This window comes from Mytilus californianus, unplaced genomic scaffold, assembly GCF_021869535.1.
Source record: "Mytilus californianus isolate M0D057914Y unplaced genomic scaffold, xbMytCali1.0.p SCAF_8, whole genome shotgun sequence".
NCBI classification, from domain to species: domain Eukaryota; kingdom Metazoa; phylum Mollusca; class Bivalvia; order Mytilida; family Mytilidae; genus Mytilus; species Mytilus californianus.
In genome coordinates this window covers 42,119,976-42,144,530 of record NW_026262734.1, presented here as the reverse complement: position 1 = coordinate 42,144,530, position 24,555 = coordinate 42,119,976, and the positions used below count along the sequence as shown (strand labels likewise).

General features: G+C 30.6%; 1 protein-coding gene across 1 annotated transcript; it reads left to right on the top strand.

Moving 5' to 3' along the window:
• The first annotated feature begins 152 nt into the window (after positions 1 to 152).
• Positions 153 to 22,936, top strand: LOC127712683 (protein phosphatase PTC7 homolog). The gene is made up of 6 exons (XM_052219278.1): positions 153 to 513; positions 5,134 to 5,313; positions 12,212 to 12,410; positions 13,112 to 13,235; positions 13,517 to 13,646; positions 15,903 to 22,936. Exons 1-6 carry the CDS (start codon positions 288 to 290, stop codon positions 15,965 to 15,967), a joined length of 924 nt encoding a protein of 307 aa, XP_052075238.1. The 5' UTR covers positions 153 to 287; the 3' UTR covers positions 15,968 to 22,936.
• Positions 22,937 to 24,555: the final 1,619 nt, after the last annotated feature.

Sequence of the window (24,555 nt, the reverse complement as noted above, 5' to 3'; positions counted from 1 at the left end):
TGAGATCAAAATATTTTCAAAATGTATTGATTTGTATAGAATACATCGGGAAAAACATAAAAAGGGATGACTGTTTTCCACATGCTGTATAGTAAATGGGCGTTCCATAGAATGTGTGTTTACAAATTATCTCCCTTCCTTACAATGTCAAACAGGTCACACGTGACGTCAAGGTCTAAACAAAGATGAAAGGAGTCAGCTGGAGTTAAACTTTGCCATGTGATTTTAGGCAAACTCTGAGTGATATTCTTGACAAAAACTTTTGTAAAGGTGAAGACTACCGTGTCATGCAATCACTTGCACTGGGATGGCGATTGCTGTCCCGTGCGATAGTCTCCGGAATTCATAATGAGTTTCAACTTAAACCTCGTGCGAAAGTGAAAGGACCTGTTCAATTTGTGACTGGGTGTTCGGGCTTCTCAAAGTCAGTTACTAAAACACCTAATTTTAAAAACTGGTCTTTTGGTGACGACGCATATTTCGTAGCTAAAAATACAAGTTATGATGTTATAGGTAAGCTTTTAACTAAAGGGCAAGTTGATTGTTTACATTTGATCCTGACAAGGTCACATAAAAAAATTTCTTTGTTTACATTTGTACCTGACAAGTTCACACAAAAAATCTTTGATTTCTCATTAAACTCTTATCTGTATTGGGGAATCTGCTACATTTGACCTTTGATATTGCAATTTTATTATTATTAGAGGACTTTCAAATTCGTGCACTTTCCCGTAAATTTCCTATGTCACAATCTTTTACATGTATGTAATTACGTAACAAAAAGAGCGACTTGTTAAATAACGTCATTTACTCTTGATTGACCTCGGGTCAACAGGTGTTACTCATTCTTTAAAAAACAACTTGAAATAGTTCTATCACTAGAACTATTGACATCATACAACAATCACTTTTGATTTGGGGAGTCAGACAATTTCTCTTATGATGTGAAAATTTTGAAGGACAAATGTACATGTATTTGAAATTTTACAGGAACACTGGCCTTGGGATGTCCAGTAATGTCGGTAACTAGTATTTGGGAAATTCTTTGAAACCCCATTAAAAGTGGAAATCCCTCTGGAATTTCTTCATTCCCCCCAATGTTTTTTTACCAAAACACTCTAGAAACAATGATAGAAATAATCTAAAGGTCATAATTTTGGATAACATATGTATGTGTTGCTTTAATTTATTTATCATTGCTTATAACAGAGACATAATCCCAAACATGTTTTTTGTCATAAATTTGTTCCCTCTTTCAGTAGCATATAATCGGCATCTCCTTTTATTCAGACCATATGCAGGTTGCTAGTCTCTCAGTTTTTAGTGCCTCCTGGTCCAAAACATATAATTTTCACTATTACAATTTACTGTGGAATCCCCTGTGTCCATGCAGCTCCTGATATCGCGCATGACCTGATTACGTCATATCAGCAATGTAACACAAATAGAATCTTTTTTGTAATTGTTTTAGTCTTCCAAAGGAAAACAAAAAAGATTAAAATTGATAAGTTCAAGCATAAATTTATAATTGCAATCCAATGATTAACCATATTTACAGAGCTCCAGATAAGCTGCGTATTTGCGTGATCACGCAATACAAATAATTAAAAACCCAATGCATTTGCCCATTGCAGGGTTCAATAACCCAATTAATTCAAAGGAAAACCCAATAATATGCCAAAACCATGAGTTCTTAACTCTTTTATTCGCTATCGTTTGCGTTATTTACCCTTATCTGATTACAGTCGTCGCGTAAATCTATTTTTATAATATTTATAATTGGAAATGTCCTTTCGTTCTTTTAAAATAGAGCCCTGCATCAAGTAGCTGTAATGGGTCCCTGTTGGAATTTTCCGTTGCTCAAAAGGTACACGTGTTTATGAAAACATTTCGATCTGCTCGGCGTTTATCCAATTAGCGTGTGACATGCTGTCAAATTTTTCGAATTGCTCGGGATTTATCATAACATACAATGAATTAAAACGAAAGTAAATGTCCGATAAAAATATTGAATAGAAGCATGTTTTCGGCTTCTTTTTGATAGCTGAGGGAAAGTTATGATGATAACAAGACTCAGCTAGTGATTTTAGGAAGCGTCCATTGAACGCACGGGCGTGCTTGCGTACCTTAACGAGAACATTGCTATAGAACGATAAACACGGGGTTTCGTCAAAAACGAAATCAGTTGGAAAGCATCGGAAACCAAAAGTTCTGATAAGGGACAACTTAACCCAGATATATGTAAATTGAATTAAACAAAAACAGTTTATATATTATTTTTTTCACTAAAGTTGATAAAGGAATACACATATCCGTTTTTTACGTCAAATTATGCATCTTGACACTTTCTTTGTTTTGGTCTAATTGTTCTGGATGCTTAAGATAGTTGTCTTATTGGCAAGTGCAGTATAACATTGTCATTTATTTACTTGATGTTGCAGAATTATTTGTAAATTTGTAAAATGTGGTCTCCATCATTAAACCACCCTATAAATCTCAAGGTTTTGGGGTATATCTTAAATCTGGGAACTACTTTTTATTTTTTATTAAAAAGTATATCTGGCAAATAGGTGAAAGGACTTGCAAAACTTTCTTACAACACCTAAATTTCACATATATTACATAAAAATCTAAACACTTAGTAACACCTATCCCAACTATAAACTGTAGGGTGATCATATGGGATCTAGAAAGGCAGTTAGTTACTGTCCAACTAGTGACACCAGCTGCAGTTTACATAAGTTTTGAGAAAATACAAAACTGACAGAACGTTTAAAACGGGACACAAATTAAACGTACAATTGCTCGTCAGTGAATAAACCAAATAAAACAGCTAAGCACATATACAAAGAAAGAAACACATTTAAGATGGAAACACATCTGGGGTTGATATAATGTGATTATAACATGCCTAAATATTCAATATTGTGTTGATGAAAAAACCCAATACATTAAGGAGCTTGGTGGTGAAAAACCCAATTTGATATTTGCTTGAGGGGTGAATTGGAATTGATAATGCAATTAAAAAACTTTATCACCCAATTACATAAAAAAATGGTGGGTAAAAACCCCAATTTGTGAATTCTTATCTGGAGCTCTGTATTTAGCCATTTTCCATAAAAAAAAATTACATCATCAGCTAAACTTGTTTTCATTTTAAGTCAAATTTTTATCAAAATGAAATAAATTTTGCTTCTCATCCTTGGCAATCTGTTTGGTTCAAACTGAACTATATTTTGTAGTATAAAATCTCCTCTGTTCTGAATTAGCTATTTTTAGAAGGCATGCACAAAATCACCGGACATACGAAGAACTGTCAAACAGGGGTTTCCTTAATTCATTGTAATTTTGGACACGCATGACATAAAATATAAAGGGTGAAACCATACATAAAGAAGAATTCATGAAATTAAAGTTTGTCATGAATTTGTTCACACAATATTAATATTATCCGAATATTGGTTTTATGAGATTACCGAAGTGAAACCAAAAGTCTTAGGTTCACAGAAACATCGGACTGCACCGTAAATAGTTTAAAAAATTTAAATATCAACATTCAATTTATGTTTGGTATTATTGTATTGACATTCTAGGTACAAGGCACAGTTCGATCACTTTTGTAATATACATTGAAACCCAAAAGAGTTAACTGGGGTTTAGCAATATGGTCATCCCTGGACTTTTACTGTCCAGCAGTAAAACCTCTACTGTGGGGCGACCATTTGGCTGTAGAGGGTTTATTTATAGGCATCCATGTCTATTTGGAAAAGGGGAATGTTAAATGCTATGACCTGTGTAGGATAAGTGCCGTCTTTTCTGCAGGTTGAGAACCTTTGCAAGAATTCTCAGAGGGGTCTGTAGATGGCCTTTTGTAAGGCAAAATTTCTTACCTTTCCAACATGTCTGCATTACATGTGGCAGTCCAAGTTTCCTGCCCTTCATCTCATTTGACATACCTTTCAGAACAGAATATACTTTTTGTATTGATTGTTAATTTGTTTTTGTCCTGAATAGCCATTGCACATTAAGCAAGCAGCAATCAATCAACAAAAGAAAAAAAATGTATTTTGGTCAAAAAGATTTTCAGAAAAACTGACACCTTTGGACTGAGGTACATTTTACTTGTAATGCATACACGTAATCTGTCCAGATTATAAGATCACTAGTTTCATGACACATATTTCATCTTACCAAAATTTTCCTTCACTTATAATTACAAATGTGTTTGTAATCAATCATTTGTCATTGTGTTGGTCAACAATTAAAATCACACGAAAACAACATTGCAACCATTACATGTACATGTATATTGCTAATACATTAACTGTCAATGACTGTTGATAAACATGATACATGTAAACAGGAGAAACATTTACATGTTGTTTATATTTCTTTATATTTATACAAATATAGAAAAGTATTATAATACATATGCTATTCTGGATCTTTTTATTCCCTGTCAGTGTTTTATATCTCCTGAGCCGTGAAGGTTATATAGGGCACTGACAGGGAATATGAGCCCATATCCTCATTGAAGCCCAAATAACAATTATAATTTACTGGAGTGTCCTGATTTCAACATTTATTACCATCTTGATCTTTGTTCACAGGGTAAATGGGCTCATATACCCTGTCAAGGTAATGAATCCAATTCCAGGATTAGCAGAGATATTTCACTCCAGTATAATATATGTACATATAAATAGATATATATGTGGTTTTTATGCATTAGACCTACATGTACATCTTGTTTTTTTACATGTTAAAGTTTAAAATTTCTATCAGGTGTATTCTAAAGAATCAAATGATGTTTTTATGTTAATAAAACATTAAAAAATCATTGCTGTAAAAGTGTAAGATGTACATGATGCATGTAGGATTAAAGCAATATGTAAACTCTATCTGAATGATCTGGTCTCTATCTAATATTTCCAATAATAAGGCCATTTTCATATTCTCTCTAGATCTTGAATCATGTGTATTGAATAAAATAATGTAAATTTGTTTTAATTAGCAGTGTAGCACCATCATGACCATGATAGGCCTGCCTCGCAATTCTATAATTTCCATTCCTAGAACACTGTTATCATGGTTATAGTCTGATTTATAAAGTTGATTCTATATTTTTACTAGGTGTTGCTGATGGTGTTGGTGGCTGGAGGAATTATGGGATAGATCCTGCAGCATTCCCAAGAACATTAATGAATATATGTGAACGGGTTGTGGTAGAAGATCGTTTAAATTTAAGCTCTCCTGTCAAGGTTATAGAAGCTAGTTACCAGGAATTACTAGAACAAAAGACACCATTAATTGGTTAGTTATTTTTCTTTCACTTAACATTTTAAATAATACTAATCAATTTACAAAAATGAATAACAGACATGGCTGAATTCACCTTTAGTTCTACCGTGTTTAGACTGTTTACACAGCCAGATTATGCTGATGAGGCATAAAGCAATCACCAATCAATCTGCTAATTTAAATGTGGATTCATTGATTGATGTCAGTTTAATAACGCATCAGCACACATATACATTGTAAATGTTATGTCACAGCGGGATTTAAAGTAGAAGAGTCATTTATTAGTTTTTGTTGCTATGTAGTATAATAGTCTAATATTGCTATTTTCATGGGTTTTTTTAGTTGTGTTTTTGTTTTGGAAAGAATGGCAAAGAAAAAGTTAAACATGATAAAACAATTTAAAATTAGAAATAATAATATATTTTCAACTTTGAAACAAACAACAATCAATACCCAGCCTTTTAATTAGGCTTATGGGAATCATGGCATAAAATGTTTATACATGTCCAAACACTTTTGAACTCTATCTTAACATCTGTTTACTTTAACTTAAAAAAAATTCAGCACTAATGAAACGAAACAGAAATAAAACAAAACTTCTATGGTTTCTCAAAATAAATTTATATGGTGATTTATTAAAAATTGAAGACCATATTTTTTGAGTTTTTCAATATGTAAATGGTGAGAAGGGAAATATTAATGCAAGAAGTGCAAGTTTTTGTGTTAAAATCAAGGAATGAATTTTGTCAAGATGTTTCAATTATTTAAGATATTTTGTGAATATTTTGTCTTCAAAATATATTAAACTGATACAGTGTATAAATGATGCTTGTGAAAATTGATAATGGTGAGACCAGATACATTTTTTGTTTCCATAAATAGCAGATAAAATAATTTCAGATACATGGAGAATCAGAAATGCATGCATGTCATGGTGTGCCCTATAATGTGGACCTAATTATATCAGACATTTGCTAATAACATGAAAGAACAATTACATATGATAACCTCATGTTATCCAACAAACTTGATGTTGGTGTCTTTACACATTTTAATGTCATACATGTACATGTATGAAGGATCATTTAGTTCATTAATCTAAAACAGGTTGTAAGGTCACTAGTACATTGTGACATAACTTTTGATAAGTTTTTGATAAAATAAGGTAACTAATCTTCCAGTTGGCTACTGAAATATGTATTATACATGGTATATTTGTTCTAACTTAGATAATCAAAATTCTTTAGTTACATATTGAATTCCATGCATGTGGACTACTTAAAGGAATTTAGTAGGAAGTATTGATCACGAGTATTTTGGTATTTTCTAAAATTTTCCTTTGATGTTTTTTTTGTGATAATTTCTCATATCACGCTACTCGAGTGATTTGGGCTTTTCTCAGTTCAGTAGAAAGAGAATATCACATCATGAGCCTACGTCATTGACTTTGCCTTGGAAAACAGTGATAAACAGATCATCAAATGGTCGATCGAACCCAAAGATGTTTCTCAGCTACATCCCTGCCTATGATAATAAGAGGCATATTGTTTTGCTGTATGTGTGTCTGTCTGTCTGTTTAGTGATGGTCCATTCATCCGCCCCGTATCAGGTTAAAGTTTTGTTGTTATAGGTTGTTTACCGTAAAGTTGTGGTCACATCAACTTGAAACTTATTTATTTGTTGACAAGAACATAATGTCAAATAGCTATATATAGGCACATATTCTTGTTTCACAATACATGTTAATAAAAAAATATATGACCTGGGCAAAAAGTGGCAACCTCCAGTTCATCCAAAAAAAGTCTGTTTTCTATGTCATATGATAGCTTACAGTGCATCTGTTGGTAAAGCAATAAATGGTGCCTAGGTACATTTGTATAATATGTGAGAAAACTATTTCCTGTTCCCTTCTGATGTTTTTATATAAAATTGGCATTTCCTATGTATATTCTAGTATGTTAATTCTAATCTGACAATTTATATAGATATGTTTAAGAAATGGTTTATTGCATGGAGACAGTGATCAGAAAACTGTATAAAGTTCAACCGTTATTTTCCTACATGTACATGTATATGTTTCACACATGACAAAGTTATGAAAAGTGATAATGTTCATCATATTTCAAATTATTGAACAAGTTATTATTCCATATAGATTGTAACATGTGTAAATTAAAAAATATAAAACTTTTATAAAGATGTTTTTTTTATTTTTTTGGCAAATTTACATATGATTACAACATGATTCTGACATGCTGCCAGAAATGTAGTGATGTAGATTTAAATTTGATGACCAGGGTTTTTATTTATAATTTTAACCCTTTAGTTTGTTCATGTTCCGTGAACTATACTAAATAAACTTTTGGCATCTAAAAGAGATTTATAAAAATAAATGTGTTATGAACTATTATACGATAAGCTTACGTTGATATAAGAAATTTGAATATATATATATTTATGCTTGATCTGATGTAAGGATTTAAATTTAATAGTTTAGTTTATGTTGGCAATGATCGCTAATGTTACCTTTGGGCTATTGAACTTGTAGAAGAAGCTTAGGATTATTTGCATCTCAGGGACATTTGAAGGACCTTTTAATAACCATGATAACATTGTAGTTAAATTACATGTACCTAACAGATAACATTCATGTAACCTTGAGCTAAATAAATCCTGAGTTTACTTTTTATGTTCACTTTCTATATAAGGCATTAAGGATGTGAAAGCAATTGTTAATATAACCTCTCTATTTTGGGGGTATGCATGTACCATATTTGAGATAGCAACCCAACAACCCAAATACCAAAAGACATCTAGAGGTCAACATACAGCCTTTAACAAGATGAAGATGATTTGTATGAAGATGCTACAACTATCTTGCTTTTTTGGAGATGGCAAAACTATACTGTAGTACTTTTTGTGCTGCCTAAATGTTAAAAATAGAGATGTGTCAATTGTCAGATACAATGTACCTATTATGTGTAATGTATATAACTATCATGTTTACGCTATTTCATGGATAGATAAATAGTTATGACAATTATCTGATGCATTTAACACTGTAGATTAAAACGCTTTTGTGAAAAAATCAAAATCTTGATTTGTTTCAAATACTTATGATTCAATCAGCAACCTACTGGTAGTCATAAATTTTATCTTAGACTCTAGACCTTATCACATATCATGAAGCTGGAAAAAGTTATCAGGGGCTCATCCCTACGACATATTACATAGTAAGTGGTACCCCTTGGGTAATTTGTATATGTTTCACTACATACTCTATATATTGTACTTTTTTGTCCAAAGCTTTATAACTGTTTTTCCAGTTAAGATGTAGTTTGACAACTATGTTAAAGAAATACAAACAAAGTGAATGTGTCAAATGCAGATGAAATTCGTTAGATGTCTAGTGGAATGTTATTTATTTTGATAGATTAATTTCACATAGTTAATTATCCTCACTTTACTTGTTTTGCATACATTAAATGAATTTTTAAGACATTTTGATACAAAATACATTTATTTTGTTTCAACAAATATGTCATTATAAGGTGTACGAATTTTTAGAATTGATGAGAAAATTACATAATATAAAATGTACATACATGTAGCATATGCCAGTAACATACACTTTAAAACAGTTACTTCATTATATGTAAGAGTGATTCTATCTTAGAGCTTACAGACGTGTGTCAGTGTACCAAGGAGTATTATAAAACAGAAAGACAGACAACCTGATGGCAAAAGGAAGAAAAGATGAACAGAAAAACCTTAATTTATAAAACAATACATAGACATCATGGACATGATAGAAAACTAAAGATTGAGTAATATGAACCATTCAAAACCTTGAATGAATTCGGGACCGGGTGCTGCAGAACATGCAGAATCCTGAGAAGAGTAAGCTGTTCTTGCTCTACTGGAGGTCTGTTTGCAGTTCAATGCCAGGAACACATTTTACCGTGGTCAACATTCTGCCTCTCTGTCTGTCAGCATGTTTTTCCCCGACTTTTCATGGCTTGAATATTTTTCTTCAAAATTTTGATTACAAATTAGAATTTGTTTTCACAATCTATAATGAAAATCTTTTTTTAATGACAGAATTGTTTTTGTTGCCATTGAACCACATACAGTACTTTAATTGAAAACTAATTAGTGTGGTCAGGTTCTCATTTATTCAACCAAATTAACATAATTTGTTAATACATGTACATGTAAGTGGTTAAATTTAAGATTGCTCTTCTTACAGGGGTTTGTGACTCAAAAAGGTAGAATTTGTTATGAAACAAGCTAGATTTTCTTAACACAGGTTGATCACATGAAAAAACAGCAAGGTCCAAGACTGGAAAATTGCTGTGTAGCAAATGCTGTCAGATAACTGTTGAGATGAATATGTGTCCCTTTAAATCTTTCATAAGCTATGACCATAGACAGAAAATCAATGTAACATTGTCTGGCTGTATGAAGTAATCCTATTTAACAGTGTGGTGAAGTGAGAAACACATCTGAGGCCTTATACCATACTATATAATACAGTGTAATACATTACTATTATGTCTGTAATTAACATCAACACTTTTATATTAAATACATATGTAATTATATGTGTCTAAACATTCTCCTCTAAGTATGAGGGGGGAAATTGGATTAAAGTTGGAAAAAGAAATTATGTGTGTTAATAATTTTTTTTACAAAAATATAATTATATATAAGAGGTTGAACAAATGGTAATCCTGTAGGAATACAGATTTTTTTTCAGGATTTGATCTAAATATTATTTTGAAATTTAAACTTAATTTTAAAACCCTTGAAAATAGTGGCTAATTATACTATTGAACTCTCGCTGTGTTTGAGAGGATGGTTTGTATCTCTCTTTTATTTAAAATACATAGATAAGAATATCCACAGTAAATATATTTCAATTTAATAAAAAAAAGAGTAATACATGTATTGCTTTTACTTTTAAATTTCTGTTCCTTCAAAAAGAAGTAGACAGGAATTGAATTTTTGATTCAGTTCCAAGCTCAAGCAAATGTAAGAAGTAATAGAAAGAAAGATTGTACCAAATTAAACAGTTATTGTGTCATAAATAATAACTCATCCTAGAATTCAAAGTTAGATAAAGTATTCAATAATAGCAAAAAAACACGTTTATTCACGAATTTATCAGTATTGTTTGGTCACAAGTTGAATATTTTTTTAAATTTGAATTCTTGTTCTTTTTATTACATTAATCATGGACTTTTAAATTGAAATCAAGTAGAAAATATATCTTTTCTTTGCATTCTCAATTCGTTTTGATGCAAGATCATCAACAATGTCGTGACAACACCCATTACATTGTGTGTCGATCACGGAGGGAAATTATCACATCTTTTCACATGTGAAAGTATTTGTTTTTGTTTTACTTGGAAATCACAGTATTTCATTGCAACCAAGGTGATAAAATTATTTGTCAGTTTTAGCAATATTGTTTTAGATTTTTTAACATTTGGTCACAATATATATATATACATTTAAACAAAGAAGAAAGTCTTGAAGAAAACCAGTTCATGACCTCAAACTTTTCTCATTGTTAACCTGTAAAGGGTATAACTTAAATAAGTTATTAGAAAAAAATAACATACATTTGTTATTGTTGACTAAAAAATCCCAAAACCTGGATAACATATGTATGTTACATGTTTCAAATATACAAGTTCTATTGATATTGTTATTGTCTATATGCATACTAAACTTTAGAAAGATATAGTTTGCCAATCATGCATATTACATCTGTGTTATTACAGAAAAAATATACCTGTTATAACTAAAGGGTGTTATTACAGCTACTCTACATCACTTCAAAGCCCTTGCTCAGACAACTATCATGCTTAATCACAATGTATTTTAATTTATTGTAATAAAGAATAATCAGAGCATAAAATGAGGTACCGTGCAAGCTTCCAAGTAATTCCCAAGTGTCCCATTCTAAATTATATGCCTGTAAAAACTAAGCCTTGTTATTACAACTAAGTTTATCACTTAAAAGCCATCTCATTGATTTACCATCGTTGATCAAAAATGATTTAATTTAATTGGAAAATGAGTTATCCAGTCTACGTATTAAGTTTCTGCACAAAGTTTCAAGAATTCTCAAGTTCCCAATAAAAAGTGAAATATTAAAGATTTTTTTTAACAAATAACAAACATATGTTACTATAGATTAAGAGCATTTTAGGAAGAAAGAGTAGACAACTCATGAAAGCATCCGTAATAACACATGGATGTTATTTTCTTTGAATAACTTATTTAAGTTATACCCTTGACTATTAACCCTTGTCTTATTAGAAACAAACATTGGAAATGCCAGTGACATGGACTCTTCAGGTAGATAGCACATTGTATATAGTGAAAGGAGAAATGGGAAAGTCTTCTCACAAATATCCCTTTTTTTACAGAGGTGGATAATTATCAAATTAAGCATAATCAAAATAGAAAAAATACCCCCACAATTAATATGAAGACTGTATAAAAAATCTTTGCAACAAAAAAGACAGGTGCATTTACTGTAAAGAATGTATCGACAGGAATCTGTAGCTTGTTAAAAAGGAAAATTTAGTATAATACATGTATTTTGTGATTACAGCAGCATTTAAAACATGAAGAAGTTGTTTTGTATCCATAATTAATTACACAAGTTTATTTTGTACAGATACCCTAATCTGTTAGAAATTTAGTCTAATCACATTAAATTGTACATGCCATACATTATCTTTAGATGTAAAAAAAAGATGATAAATTATATTAAGCAGGTGTGTGTTTTATTTTGTTGTTGAAAGTTTGGTATCAATTAATCTGTGATGCAAGTAATTTTTTTCCATAGCAAATGATAAACCATCCATGTTCAGTTAGAACTTTCTTATTCCAGGTAGCAGCACAGCGTGTATAGTTGCCTTAAATCGTGAAGAGAGACGGGTGTATTCAGCAAACCTAGGCGATAGTGGTTTCCTTATTATACGTGATGGAGAGATAGTCCATCGGTCAGAGGAACAGCAGCATTATTTTAATACTCCATTCCAGCTGGCTGTAGCCCCTCCCAGTCAACAAGGTCTTGTCTTGAGTGACAGGTATGTGTTGTTCAGATGGGACTTTTTTATTACTGTAGCTGCAGTCTCTTCATTATTATACCCCCGCTTTAAAAAAGTGGGGGTATACTGTTTTACCTCTGTCTGTCCGTCCGTCCATCCCTTAGTCCTTCCATCCGTCCCATGAATATTTTTCGTCGCATCTTTCTCAGGAACTACATCATAAGGATTTCTGAAATTTGGTTTCAGGGTCTATATAAGTCAGCTATACAGTGTGATGTGTTTTCAGATTCATCACTCAACAACTCCCTGTTTACCAAACACTTACATGTTTTTACACTATTAAAATTATATTTGGGCGGGGGTATCATCATTGAGCAGAAGCTCGCAGTTTCACTTGTGATTACTTTAATCTATTACCCACTAAGGAATTTTATGTTGACGGCAGATTTTTGGTAGTTCGTTATAAAGACATGCAATTTGGGGCAAATAAGAGCTTGCATATTGTATAAAAACTTGTTTATAGTTTAATAAAGGCCTTATGTTGACCTCTAAATGTTCCTTTTTTGTTTGATTGTGTATTTTGGATCAAAGTAAATTGTCTCATTGATGAATACATGTCTGTCATCTTCTTTTATTCATATAAAAAAAGAAGTTTTTAGGATAAACATGTAACATCAAGTACAATATCAGTATTTGCATTTAATATAAAGTGATAAATAGATTCTATTCATAATTTTCAGTCCAAGTATGGCAGACAGTTCATCATTTCCTGTAGAAGAAGGGGACGTAATCATGTTGGGAACAGATGGCTTGTTTGACAATTTATCAGAAGATATGTTGTTACGTCATATTTCAGATTTACAGGTTGGTATGATTAATGTACTATTTATGTTTTTATTTCACAAATGCTTAGTGAAAGCTAACTCAAAAAATTGTTAGAAAAATGGCAATACAATCACCTTGTAAAACTGTTCAATAGATTTCATGTTTTTTAAAAGTATCTCATCTTGATCTACAACATATCCCAAAATAACAAATATGACAATACAATGTGAAACTGTAATGACTCCCATTAAAGTTGCCATTATAAAACCCTAATTACATTAAATTACATTGATGTTCATAATCATATGGTATTATTACAGGACCATAAACCAGAAAGTGTTCAGCAGACTGCCAGTTGTATAGCAGAAGAAGCACATTTGTTGTCCTTTGATGAAAATTATCTATCACCATTTGCTTTATCAGCAATCGACATGGGAATAGACTTTATTGGTAAGCTAGAATGTTTCATTAAAATAGCAGGGTTAATTTTTAATTTGAAACTGAAGAATATATTTGTCATCACATTTATTTTTCCAGGGATGGAAATTTGCAGTGGCCCAGTAGCCCATGAACCCAAAAATTTGAGCTGGGCTACTAATTTTTTCCACATTTTTGCTTGATCATATAACACTGGGCCACTAAAAACATTGGCTGGGCTACCACTTAAGAAATTTAACATCCATTGCTGCAGTGTTTCACCTCAATGATGCCAATGAGCTCCTGAAAAAAAAGCAATACTGGTACATATTTTTAAGAGTTATATAATTTTGTTGTTAGATAAAAACTAGAGGCTCTAAAGAGCCTGTGTCGCTCACCTTGGTCTATGTGCATATTAAACAAAGGACACAGATGGATTCATGACAAAATTGTGTTTTGGTGATGGTGATGTGTTTGTAGATCTTACTTTACTGAACATTCTTGCTCCTTACTATTATCTCTATCTATAATGAACTTGGCCCGGTAGTTACAGTGGAAAATATTTTGTAAAAATTTACAAAATTTATGAAAATTGTAAAAAATTGACTATAAAGGGCAATAACTCCTTAAGGGGTCAATTGACAATTTTGGTCATGTTGACTTATTTGTAGATCTAACTTTGCTGTACATTATTGCTGTTTACAGTTTATCTCTATCTACAATAATATTCAAGATAATAACCAAAAGCTGCAAAATTTTCTTAAAATTACCAATTCAGGGGCAGCAACCCAACAACGTGTTGCCTGATTGGTCTGAAAATTTCAGGGCAGATACATGATGAACAATTTTATCCTCATCAGATTTGCTCTAAATGCTTTGGTTTCAGAGATATGAGCCAAAAACTGCATTTTACCCTATGTACTATTTTTTACCCATGTAGGCCATCTTGGTTCGCGGGTGGGGTCATCAGACACATTTTTTAAACTAGATACCCTAATGATGATTGTGGACAAGTTTGGTTAAATTTGTCTTAGTAGTTTCAGAGGAGAAGATTTTTGTAAAAGATTACAAAAATTTACGAAAAATGGTTAAAAATTGACTATAAAGGGCAATAACTCCTTAAGGGGTCAACTGACCATTTTGGTCAAGTTGACTTATTTGTAGATCTTACTTTGCTGAACATTATTGCTGTTTACAGTTTATCTCTATCTATAATAATATTCAAGATAATAACCAAAAACGGCAAAATTTCCTTAAAATTACCAATTCAGGGGCAGCAACCCAACAACGGTATGTCCGATTCATCTGAAAATTTCAGGGCAGATAGATCTTGAACTGGGTAACAATTTTACCCCGTGTCAGATTTGCTCTAAATGCTTTGGTTTCAGAGATATAAGCCAAAATCTACATTTTACCCCTATGTTCTATTTTTAGCCATGGCGGCCATCTTGGTTGGTTGGCCGGGTCACTGGATACATTTTTTAAACTAGATACCCCAATGATGATTGTGGCCAAGTTTGGTCAAATTTGGTCCAGTAGTTTCAGAGGAGAAGATTTTTGTAAAAGGTTAACGACGACGGACGCCAAGTGATGAGAAAAGCTCACTTGGCCCTTTGGGCCAGGTGAGCTAAAAATGTATAGACTAGCTTATCTTGTATAGGTATATTAGCAATGAAATTACTAAGTATGATATTGGTATATGTATTTATTATATACTTAGTAGTAAATACAAGTATGTGTAATACAATCAATGGCAATCATGCTGTATCAGCCACCGTGATGATATCGATATCAGTCACGGTTGCAAAGGCTTTATCAAACCACAAACCTCTATGACGTCACATCATCGATATCAGTCAGCTTGCAAAGGCTTTATCAAACCCCTTATCTGTATAAGTTTATGTCACACGAAAAACATCTACTTAAGGTATATGATAAAGTGAATATAATATGGTTTTTTCAATGTCACACACCTGATCAACCCTGGATTATATTGGTGTCTCGGGTTGATATGGTTGTGATATTGAAAAAGCCATATGATATTCTCTATATATTACCCTTATAGAAAATACTCTGATATTTAAATTGAACTTGGGAGGGTAAATGTAGAATGTTAAACATTGTTTGTGTGTCTTTTTATTTGTATATCCATATGTATAATTACTCAAAGAAAGTATTTTGGATGTAGGGGAGATTTAAGAAGTCCCTACCTACCCTCCAACATTCATTTAGATGGAATAGCCTTATGTACAATCTCCCTATATAATGTACCATTATTTTTCATAACAGGTGGGAAACCAGACGATATCACTGTAGTTATAGCCAAAATTACTAGTTTTTCTGACAGTATATAATACTTATGTTAGGAGCTGTTAAAACTTATCATCATCAAGACAATATGCAACAATTTCCTGAGGGATTGCCACATAAAGAGTTTGTTCTAGGAGCTGTGTAAACTTTTCATTATCAAGACAATATGCAACAATTTCCTGAGGGATTGCAACAGAAAGAGTTTGTTCTAGGAGCTGTGTAAACTTTTCATCATCAAGATAAAATTTGCAACAATTTCCTGAGGGATTGCCACAGGAAGATTTTGTTCTAGGAGCTGTGTAAACTTGATATCATTAAGATAGAATATGCAAAATTTTCCTGAGGGAATGCCACAGAAGGCTTTCTTGGATTAATGATATTTTTGTAGAGTTTTTTCGCTGGTTTAATGTGCTTTAACTTCTAGTTTCAAAGTTGTAATTTTTGTAGTTTCTAGAACTTTGACCGTGCAAGATATTTTTGTTAGATGATAACCTTTCTAAGTTTTGAATTGGTGGTTCATAATTTTTATTTAATATAAACTAAATTTCTTGACAAAAATGAAATATCTATATTATTGAAATGTAAATAATCAACATCGTTAACTACCTAGAAAGAAAGTGACTATAATCAACATCGTTTACTTACTAGAAAGAAAGTGACTATAATCAACATCGTTTACTAACTAGAAAGAAAGAGACCAAATGCTATTTTTGTTGTTCAGTTTTCCTTTTTCAAGTAATATTTTTACTTTCACTACTTTGTAACAGTAATGAAATTGTAGCTACTTGTTTCTACAATGACTGACTAATAGTTTTCTACCTCGTGAAATCAGCTGGTACTGTAGTACTTACACAGTTGCAATAGTTGTGTAAAGACCAATGTAAATTTTTACCCTTTGTTTTTTTAATAAGAAACTGTGTGCAGAGTTTTTACTAAATACTTTAAAACTTGGTTTAACTTGGTTTAATGCCAAAGACTGGAAACCCAGTTATTTAACAATGATCATAATCCTTACATGTTTTAATGTCTTGAAAGTCAAAAGAGTTTGTTGCAAATGAACCGTGCCAATTGATTGTGGCAGTAGCCGAAACAGATATTTGTAGTTTTCAGTAATGTATATGAGCAATCTATTGCATTTAATGTGTGGATTGTTGCATATTATATATTTGCAAGAGAGGGGGTGCTAGTACAATAAATCATGTCTTTCATATTTCTTTTCTTTATCAATAGAGTATATATATTGATCTTTGTAGACTGTAGAACCTGTAATTATGTAATATTTTGCTGCTCTGTTTTTTGTTTTTGCTTTAATTGTTGTAAATATTGTATTTACATATTTTATTACACATTTTTTTATGTACAATATCCAATAATTGTTCCATTTGATTTTTTACATTTTAAAGCATTGTACACTAAAACTTGATGGGAACTGTATTGAAACATCATGTTATATTCTGATATTATTAAGATATTTTAGTTTCAAAGTAATCACAGATCTTACTTTAAAGAACTTGGGTATTTGAAATTATAGTTGTTACTTAATAAAAGAAAATGAGATAATTCTGATAGAGCTTTAATTTTGAAATTGGGTTAAAAGATATTTTTAGGGGGTCTGAAGGCACTTTTATTTTCCATGCCATGTGTAAAATTTTAATGGATTATTTCCTATTTGTTATTAAACTATTTTTCTGAAATAGTCACCAACCTTCAGATTTGAATAGAAGTTCCTTCTACACAATCAATGCTGGAACAGCCCCTAGCTTTAAATGCCAAAACTAAATTTTATTAGAATTACCTCAATTTTTATTTGACCACAAGTTTTAATACTCAGAAACAAAAAATTCTCCAATGAATGATATGAAAGTTGAGGCAGCAAAACAATATGAATTCACAGCGCAATATGAAATGCAGCATGCTGTTCTCATGAAAATGATATATACAGTCTCAGAACTGATTATTTCTAATGCTCCAAAAATTTCTTTTGATGGAAAATTGCTGTAAGTCAGGGATATAAAAGAGTTTGCTTTGTTTCATCAATTTATTTTTGTCTTTAAAAACTCAATTTTTATTTGTTACAAAAAAGTGAACATGTTTTGATAGTTTCTGTTAAATGTATAAAGATTTCTTTAGACTTGGGACGATTAAAAGCTTGATATGTTGTATAGCTATCTGTTGTTGAAGATTTTATCTTGCTGTAGATGTCTTATAAAAAAATTGTGCCATTGGGTTGCTGTCCCTTTGACTTATACCCCTCTTCTCCTTTTGTTTGAATAAACAATCCAGAATTTTGCTTTAATTGATAGATAGTGATCTCAGGGAATTTACAATTCCAATTTTTATCTTATGTAAATGTTCATGTCATGTTCATGTAATTACCAGGGTATACAATGTAGTTAACTGATAACACAGATTCTTATCATTTTTTCAAAGTATGAAAAAAAACACAAATATTTAAAAAAAAAAAATCAAAAAAAAATCAAAATAACAAAAAATTATAGAAAAAGAAATATAAAAATACATTAATACAAATAGGTGATTTTATAATTAAAAAAAAAGTAGAAAAAATAAAAGAATGTATCTGTTTTTGATTTTTGTGCAGTAAATCTGATAGAGTCACAGTGTGTACTTCAGATCACCAGTTTTTAAAACTTTAATACTAATAGTTTTTGTCTCATCTTCAGAAAGTAGTAGTAAACCAACTAATTTTCTCCAGGACTTCTTTTTGCATTTAACCCTTTTTAACACACTTTGCGACAATTTAACAGTTTTTCAAACAGTAATGATGTATTCATATACGAGAGGAACCTAGTTTCACAAATTTGCTTTATTTTTTCAACTTGCAAAAGTCACAAATATACATTGCTTGCAAAAAATTTGTTGGTTTACAGTATTTAGTTATAGTCAATAATGCAAGCACGACAATATCATGTTTTAGACCTTGTTAGTTTAAGTTAAAATTAAAATGTAGAGATAGTTTTAGTTAAAGGTTCAAATTTGTCCTGTTAAAATAAATTTGTGATAATGAAATTGTCATTGATTTTTTGTTTAGGAAAGTAATAAATTTATCACCATTGATTTAAATAATCGAGCAGCACATGCACAAAATTATTATTTTTACAGAAAAAAAAACCCAACAGATATTTATAATGTTACATGGTGTACACTTTGATGATCATTCATATTTTTGTTTACTGTTTTATATGTATTTAGAATCTTCGGGTATAAATTGTTTTCACTTGTTTTGTTTTTAAATGTCTGCATGTCAAATTCCATTCTTGAATACATTAAAATCCATTTCTTGATGAACTTATATTGTAAATATTTTAGGTAGTTGTACATATTTCACTTAGATTTGATGTAGATATTTTTATCTTAGAAGAGTGGCCTCTTAAATAATTAGTTGCAATTTTTTTGTATTGATTCTTGCACATTTTGTATTAAAATAAAGTTAATATATTATAAATCAGCAAATGATGTATGGTACTTTGTGATGATTTTGAAAGTTAATTTGTTTATATGTTAATTATTTTGAATTTTCTTCTAGACAATACTTCTTTTAACAAATGTGATATTACTGATGAGGGTGGACACATTTTTCAGTATTTTTAACAAGAATGTATGTAATAAAGGTAACAGGTATGGTAATTGGTGATCTCACTGATTTTTATAACATTTTGCATGCAGCTTGAACATGTAGAAATGTATATAAATTTTGAGACTTTAAAAAAGGATCTGAATTTTTTTAAGACTACCACTGGAAAAGTTCTGTTAGAACTAAACGTGTATTGTAAATAGGATTCACTTTGTGTGTTAAGCTGTGTTTTCTTGAATGTTGTGTGAATTTTTGTGTACTAAAAAAGTGTGCCATTATCCCAAGTGTTTGTGTAAATGATTGTTGTCAATGGTTATATGTGTAAGACAGAAAATTCTGAAAATAAATGTGTTATTTGTTTTCAATTAGGTGGTAAAGTTTCTCATTATGTCTTTTAAAGTAAGATAAAAAAAATTGACTTTTATATTACTGTGTTTTTGGGAAAATCTTAAAAACCAAGGTGCTTGCTCACTCAGACAAAGTTAACCCTAGATGGATTTGACTTTCTTTTCAGGTCCCTTTTGGTCATATAGTTACAGACAGGTTTAGTAATTTTATATCCCTGGATTTCAAATGTTCATGTGTAAGGGTTCCGGATGAAGGTAAATCCAGAAAAGCACTTAAGATGCAGCAAATTTATTCTCTAGGTTTTTTCAAAACACTTTATCATATATTAAGGATTTTTTGCAACAAGTTCAAGTGGCTGAAAGTTGATGTTTTCATTTTTCTTCAACAGTCCATAGATTGGTTTAAAACCTTGACCGTATGCACTTAGAAAATTATATGTTGAATCATGTAATATGACAAAGAATAAACAGAAAGGTATTTCAAAAGAAAATAAGTACTTTTGAAATGAACCTTTTATGTCAAGTCACATGCTATTGTTACTTATCAGTTAAGTTTTATACAAGAGAACATTCCTTGATATCAGTAGCTGTAGCTTTGGTAAAATTTGTAAAGCCTTTAGTTGAAAAAAACAGGAGCTATTGTTTATTAGTTTTAAAGAGGAGATTGAAACTCATTTTTTTGAATGAGCTTAATTAAAATTTGTTGATGTTATTATCATTTAGTTTTATTTCCGAGTTATTTAGAAGCAAAATTTTTATTGAATTCATCATGTTTTAAATTCCATTACAAATGCACTTATCTGCATCCAATATTATTGATTACATTAAGGGACTTGTCACAGATTATTTTTTTTAGGTACATTTTTTTTACTATTTGATGTCAGTTGACTTCACTTTCTGTCTCAAATATACATATATATATATTATGTAAATACATAAAATCATTCTTTTAATATTTTGATTTTTTCTGTAGTAAGCTATTTATTAAAAAAATAACAACAGCAGTTGTGTTGAATTTGGTATTAAATCCAGTTTTCTGGTTAAACAACCAAATCAAAAATTCTTTTGCATTTAGGGTGTGTGCTACTCTGATTTTCAAATTAACCTCATGTTTTGCCCCCTCCCCTCTTCCCTGACTTATTTTGTTTTTACCTAGGCAGTGCCATAAAAAACCAAAATTTCCCCATATTAAACAAAAGCATGTACCTCAAATTTCCTCCAGACAAAATATTTTCAATTCTGATCATTTCTATCACATTTTATATACAGTTAACCATTATTTTTTGGGGATACATTACTTATTGAAAATCAAGAGACATCATATTTCCACCAACAATAACGGATTTCAAAATGTTTGAATCAATATACCTATGTTCCCATAATTTGATATTTAATCATTCTTTGTCCTTTATTCTCGAGTAAGGGAAAATAACAGAAATGTTATTTTGAATATTAGTTGCACCCTTAAAAGTTTAAATATGACATTATATGAATCATTGTAATTAGCTATTGTATTAAAACATCATTTTTTTAATAGAATGTTGAATATAGGGTCCATCTGAAAGTTAATGATTGAAATAAGATGTATTATATTGTAAAGACAGTTTTATAACAGCCAGTTTGAATGTATAGGAGTTGTTAACAAAATATCTCCCAGATAAAATAATATTTTCACAAAAATGTAAAGGGTGTAAAAAAACTCATCATAGATACCAGGATTGAAATTTTGTATTTGCGCCAGACTACGTTTGGTCTACAAAGGACTCATCAGTGACGCTCAAATAATAAAAAGTTAAAAAGGCCAAATAAAGTACGAAGTTAAAAATAACTCTTTATTTCTTCCTGATATGCATTATTTTTTTGATTTAAATACTTCTGTCAGATTTTCAGTTACAAGTTCATTTATTTAAATAACTAGAAAGAAACGGGCATTTTATCTTTACAGATTACGATTTACATAGTATTGCTATAATTTTCCCTTTTCAAGAATTTTTTTTTCAAAGTGTTCAGAAAATATAAAGGGAGCTTGAAATTAACATCCTATAAACTTAAAACTTAGACCAGAACCTAGACTTCTAGAACACCATTCATATACAATAAATTCTGTACTGAAGATCCCTAATTAATAAGAAGAACACTTCAGCAGCTAGAGGTCAAGTATGATTTCAATATCAACAAAACAACCTTATAATATATATTATCTGGGAAATATTTTGTTAAGATAACATGTTTACATTATGTATGAAATATACAGTATTATTCAATGTTTAATCAGTGTCTGTAAACAGAACGAGAACCATGGAATATATAAAGAGTAAGTAGGTCATAGATCTCTTTATATCAATTCTTATGAAAACCATACTTCAATTATATATTATGAAAGCTAGTGTTGTGCCATTTTTTTTCTTCAGGTGACTGATTTAACAATAGGCTTCACATACTGTTAAAACAAGTGTTAATGGATACAAATTAATTAACCTTAAAGGCCTTTTTTGATGTAATTACAAACTCTGTGATTAGTTGATTGATAAAAATGGAATTTAAACCTGCCTTGACCATTACAGGTCTGTGAATGAATTTGTATCAATTTGTAAAGGTGCTTAGAGAGAAACGAACACAAAAGTTGTCCAGAAAATTAAGGAACTAAACTTAATTGTTTCCATAAGACTATTACCACATTTAGAACAATTTAAAAAAAAATGTTATTTACATCACATTACTTATTTTAAATGGTATGTATCATTTAAAATAAATCATTTTTTTTTGTTTTTCAAATCCCAAATTTTAAGACATCCTGTTCCACAGGACACAATCTTATCATAGTGATAACAGATTAACTTGACTAAAGTTCATCTTGGTTGGTATTTATTAGTTAATTGTAAGTAATTGAATATATTTAACTGACTAATGTTTTTCATTTGAACAGGTGGATCAAGATGATAGAAAATGTCAAATGTCTTGTAACATATTACATATAAATGAAGGTTTCTAGTTAAATTGTTATTGTTACACCAACATTGTAAAAAAATAGACATGGATTGTTGAAAAGTAAATAAAAAATATAAATAATTAAATTTGTGTTTTTCAATAGAAGAAATAATTTTATGGAACAGTCCTGCTGTCTGTTATTCATGTGGTATTTTTTATGTGATTGTCCAGGATTACTTGTAAAATGGAAGCCAATATCATATGTAAATGATATGTTCACTGAGATATTTCAACGCATTATAGAATGAATCAGATATATTTAATTGTGGTTTTTAGAACTTTATCTAGGAAAATTTCAGTTAAACCTTTTGTTATTTTCGAGTGTTGAAAAAAATATGCTTAGGAAATTTACTCCTAATTTTAAAGGGGATTTTGATGAATCAAAATTTCACAATGTCGTTAAGTTTGAGGGGATTGTGCCATTTATTGTTCAAGATTTACTGTTCTTTATTATCTGGTCAGTGCATTTTTGTTTCTGAATTTCCTGACCATTTGCAAAATCTGCCAGTTATTTGCAGCAACCACTGAAGGAACTTTATGTCTTCATGTGAACTGTTACTTTGTGGATTAGCATGTTTAAAATCTGACTTGGCATGTCAATCCGAATCTATTCAAAACAGTATTCTATTGATTTCACATAAACATATTCTCACCTTGAATATGCATATATTATTTGCAAGTGGATGTTAAATTAAGACTACAGTAGTTTAATAATGATCAATGCTCATAAATCAATTAAAAAGACAAACCAAGGTAACAAACACAAACTGAGGGAATCACATGAACTCAAAAATACCAGTTGGCTGTGCAGACAGGGTTAGCTTCTTCAGTATGGATACACCAACTACCATGTGAATCCACACTTGTCAAAATGTCACAATCAGTAAAATTACAGGTTAGACGATTTTGGTATCTAAAGAGCTTAGATTGAGAAAACCTATTTATCAATCCATGCTGAATGCTAAATACTAATTTTAAACTTTATTTTAACCCAGCCTATGATAAAACCCACAATTCCTGGCATACCGGTACATTTTATTTGATTAGATGTGTAGCTTTATAAATTAAACAAGATGGATTTAACTATTTTCAGTATGAATTAATTACAGTGAATTGATTTCAGTTTTTAGGGTAAAGATTGCATGCAATCAACACCCTTATGTGACTGACTTGATAGTTATAAAATTTCCTGACTTTTTCAATATATTTGAGATAAAAGTGCATTGAGTTGAGCATAACATTATATACATCATTTTAATATAGTTACAAAATTATGTGTATTACCATACTTGTCAAAAAAATTAAATAAATTGTGCATGGTGCATGCATCTATTATTTGTTCATAAATATCAATGATGTCATTGTTAAAGTAATCTTTAAAATTGACGTTTTCTTCTTTTGTCTTCCAGTGGTCGAGATGAAAAGGAAAGGGTTGAGTACAAAAAAAAAACATTTTACACCCTTCTTGTGGTGGAGATGAGAAGAAAAAGGTTGAGAAAACAAAAAACATTTTACAGCAATATTCCTCATCCTAAATTACAACACTCTTATACACATATTATCGCTGAATATGATCTTTTCTATAAGAATGGTAAACAGAAACAAATTTCCTATTTCATGTCAAGAATATATCCAACATATATAAAGAGCCGCACTGACTCCAATAGCAAATACATTAACGCAGAAATTATCAAAATTCTGTTTT

Excerpts from the sequence above, each read along its gene's own strand:
- LOC127712683 (XM_052219278.1), top strand. The coding sequence starts at position 288 with ATGCAATCACTTGCACTGGGATGGCGATTGCTGTCCCGTGCGATAGTC. Across the intron at positions 12,411-13,111 it reads GGTCTTGTCTTGAGTGACAG|TCCAAGTATGGCAGACAGTT; the intron begins GTATGTGTTGTT and ends CATAATTTTCAG. Across the intron at positions 13,236-13,516 it reads GTCATATTTCAGATTTACAG|GACCATAAACCAGAAAGTGT; the intron begins GTTGGTATGATT and ends GTATTATTACAG.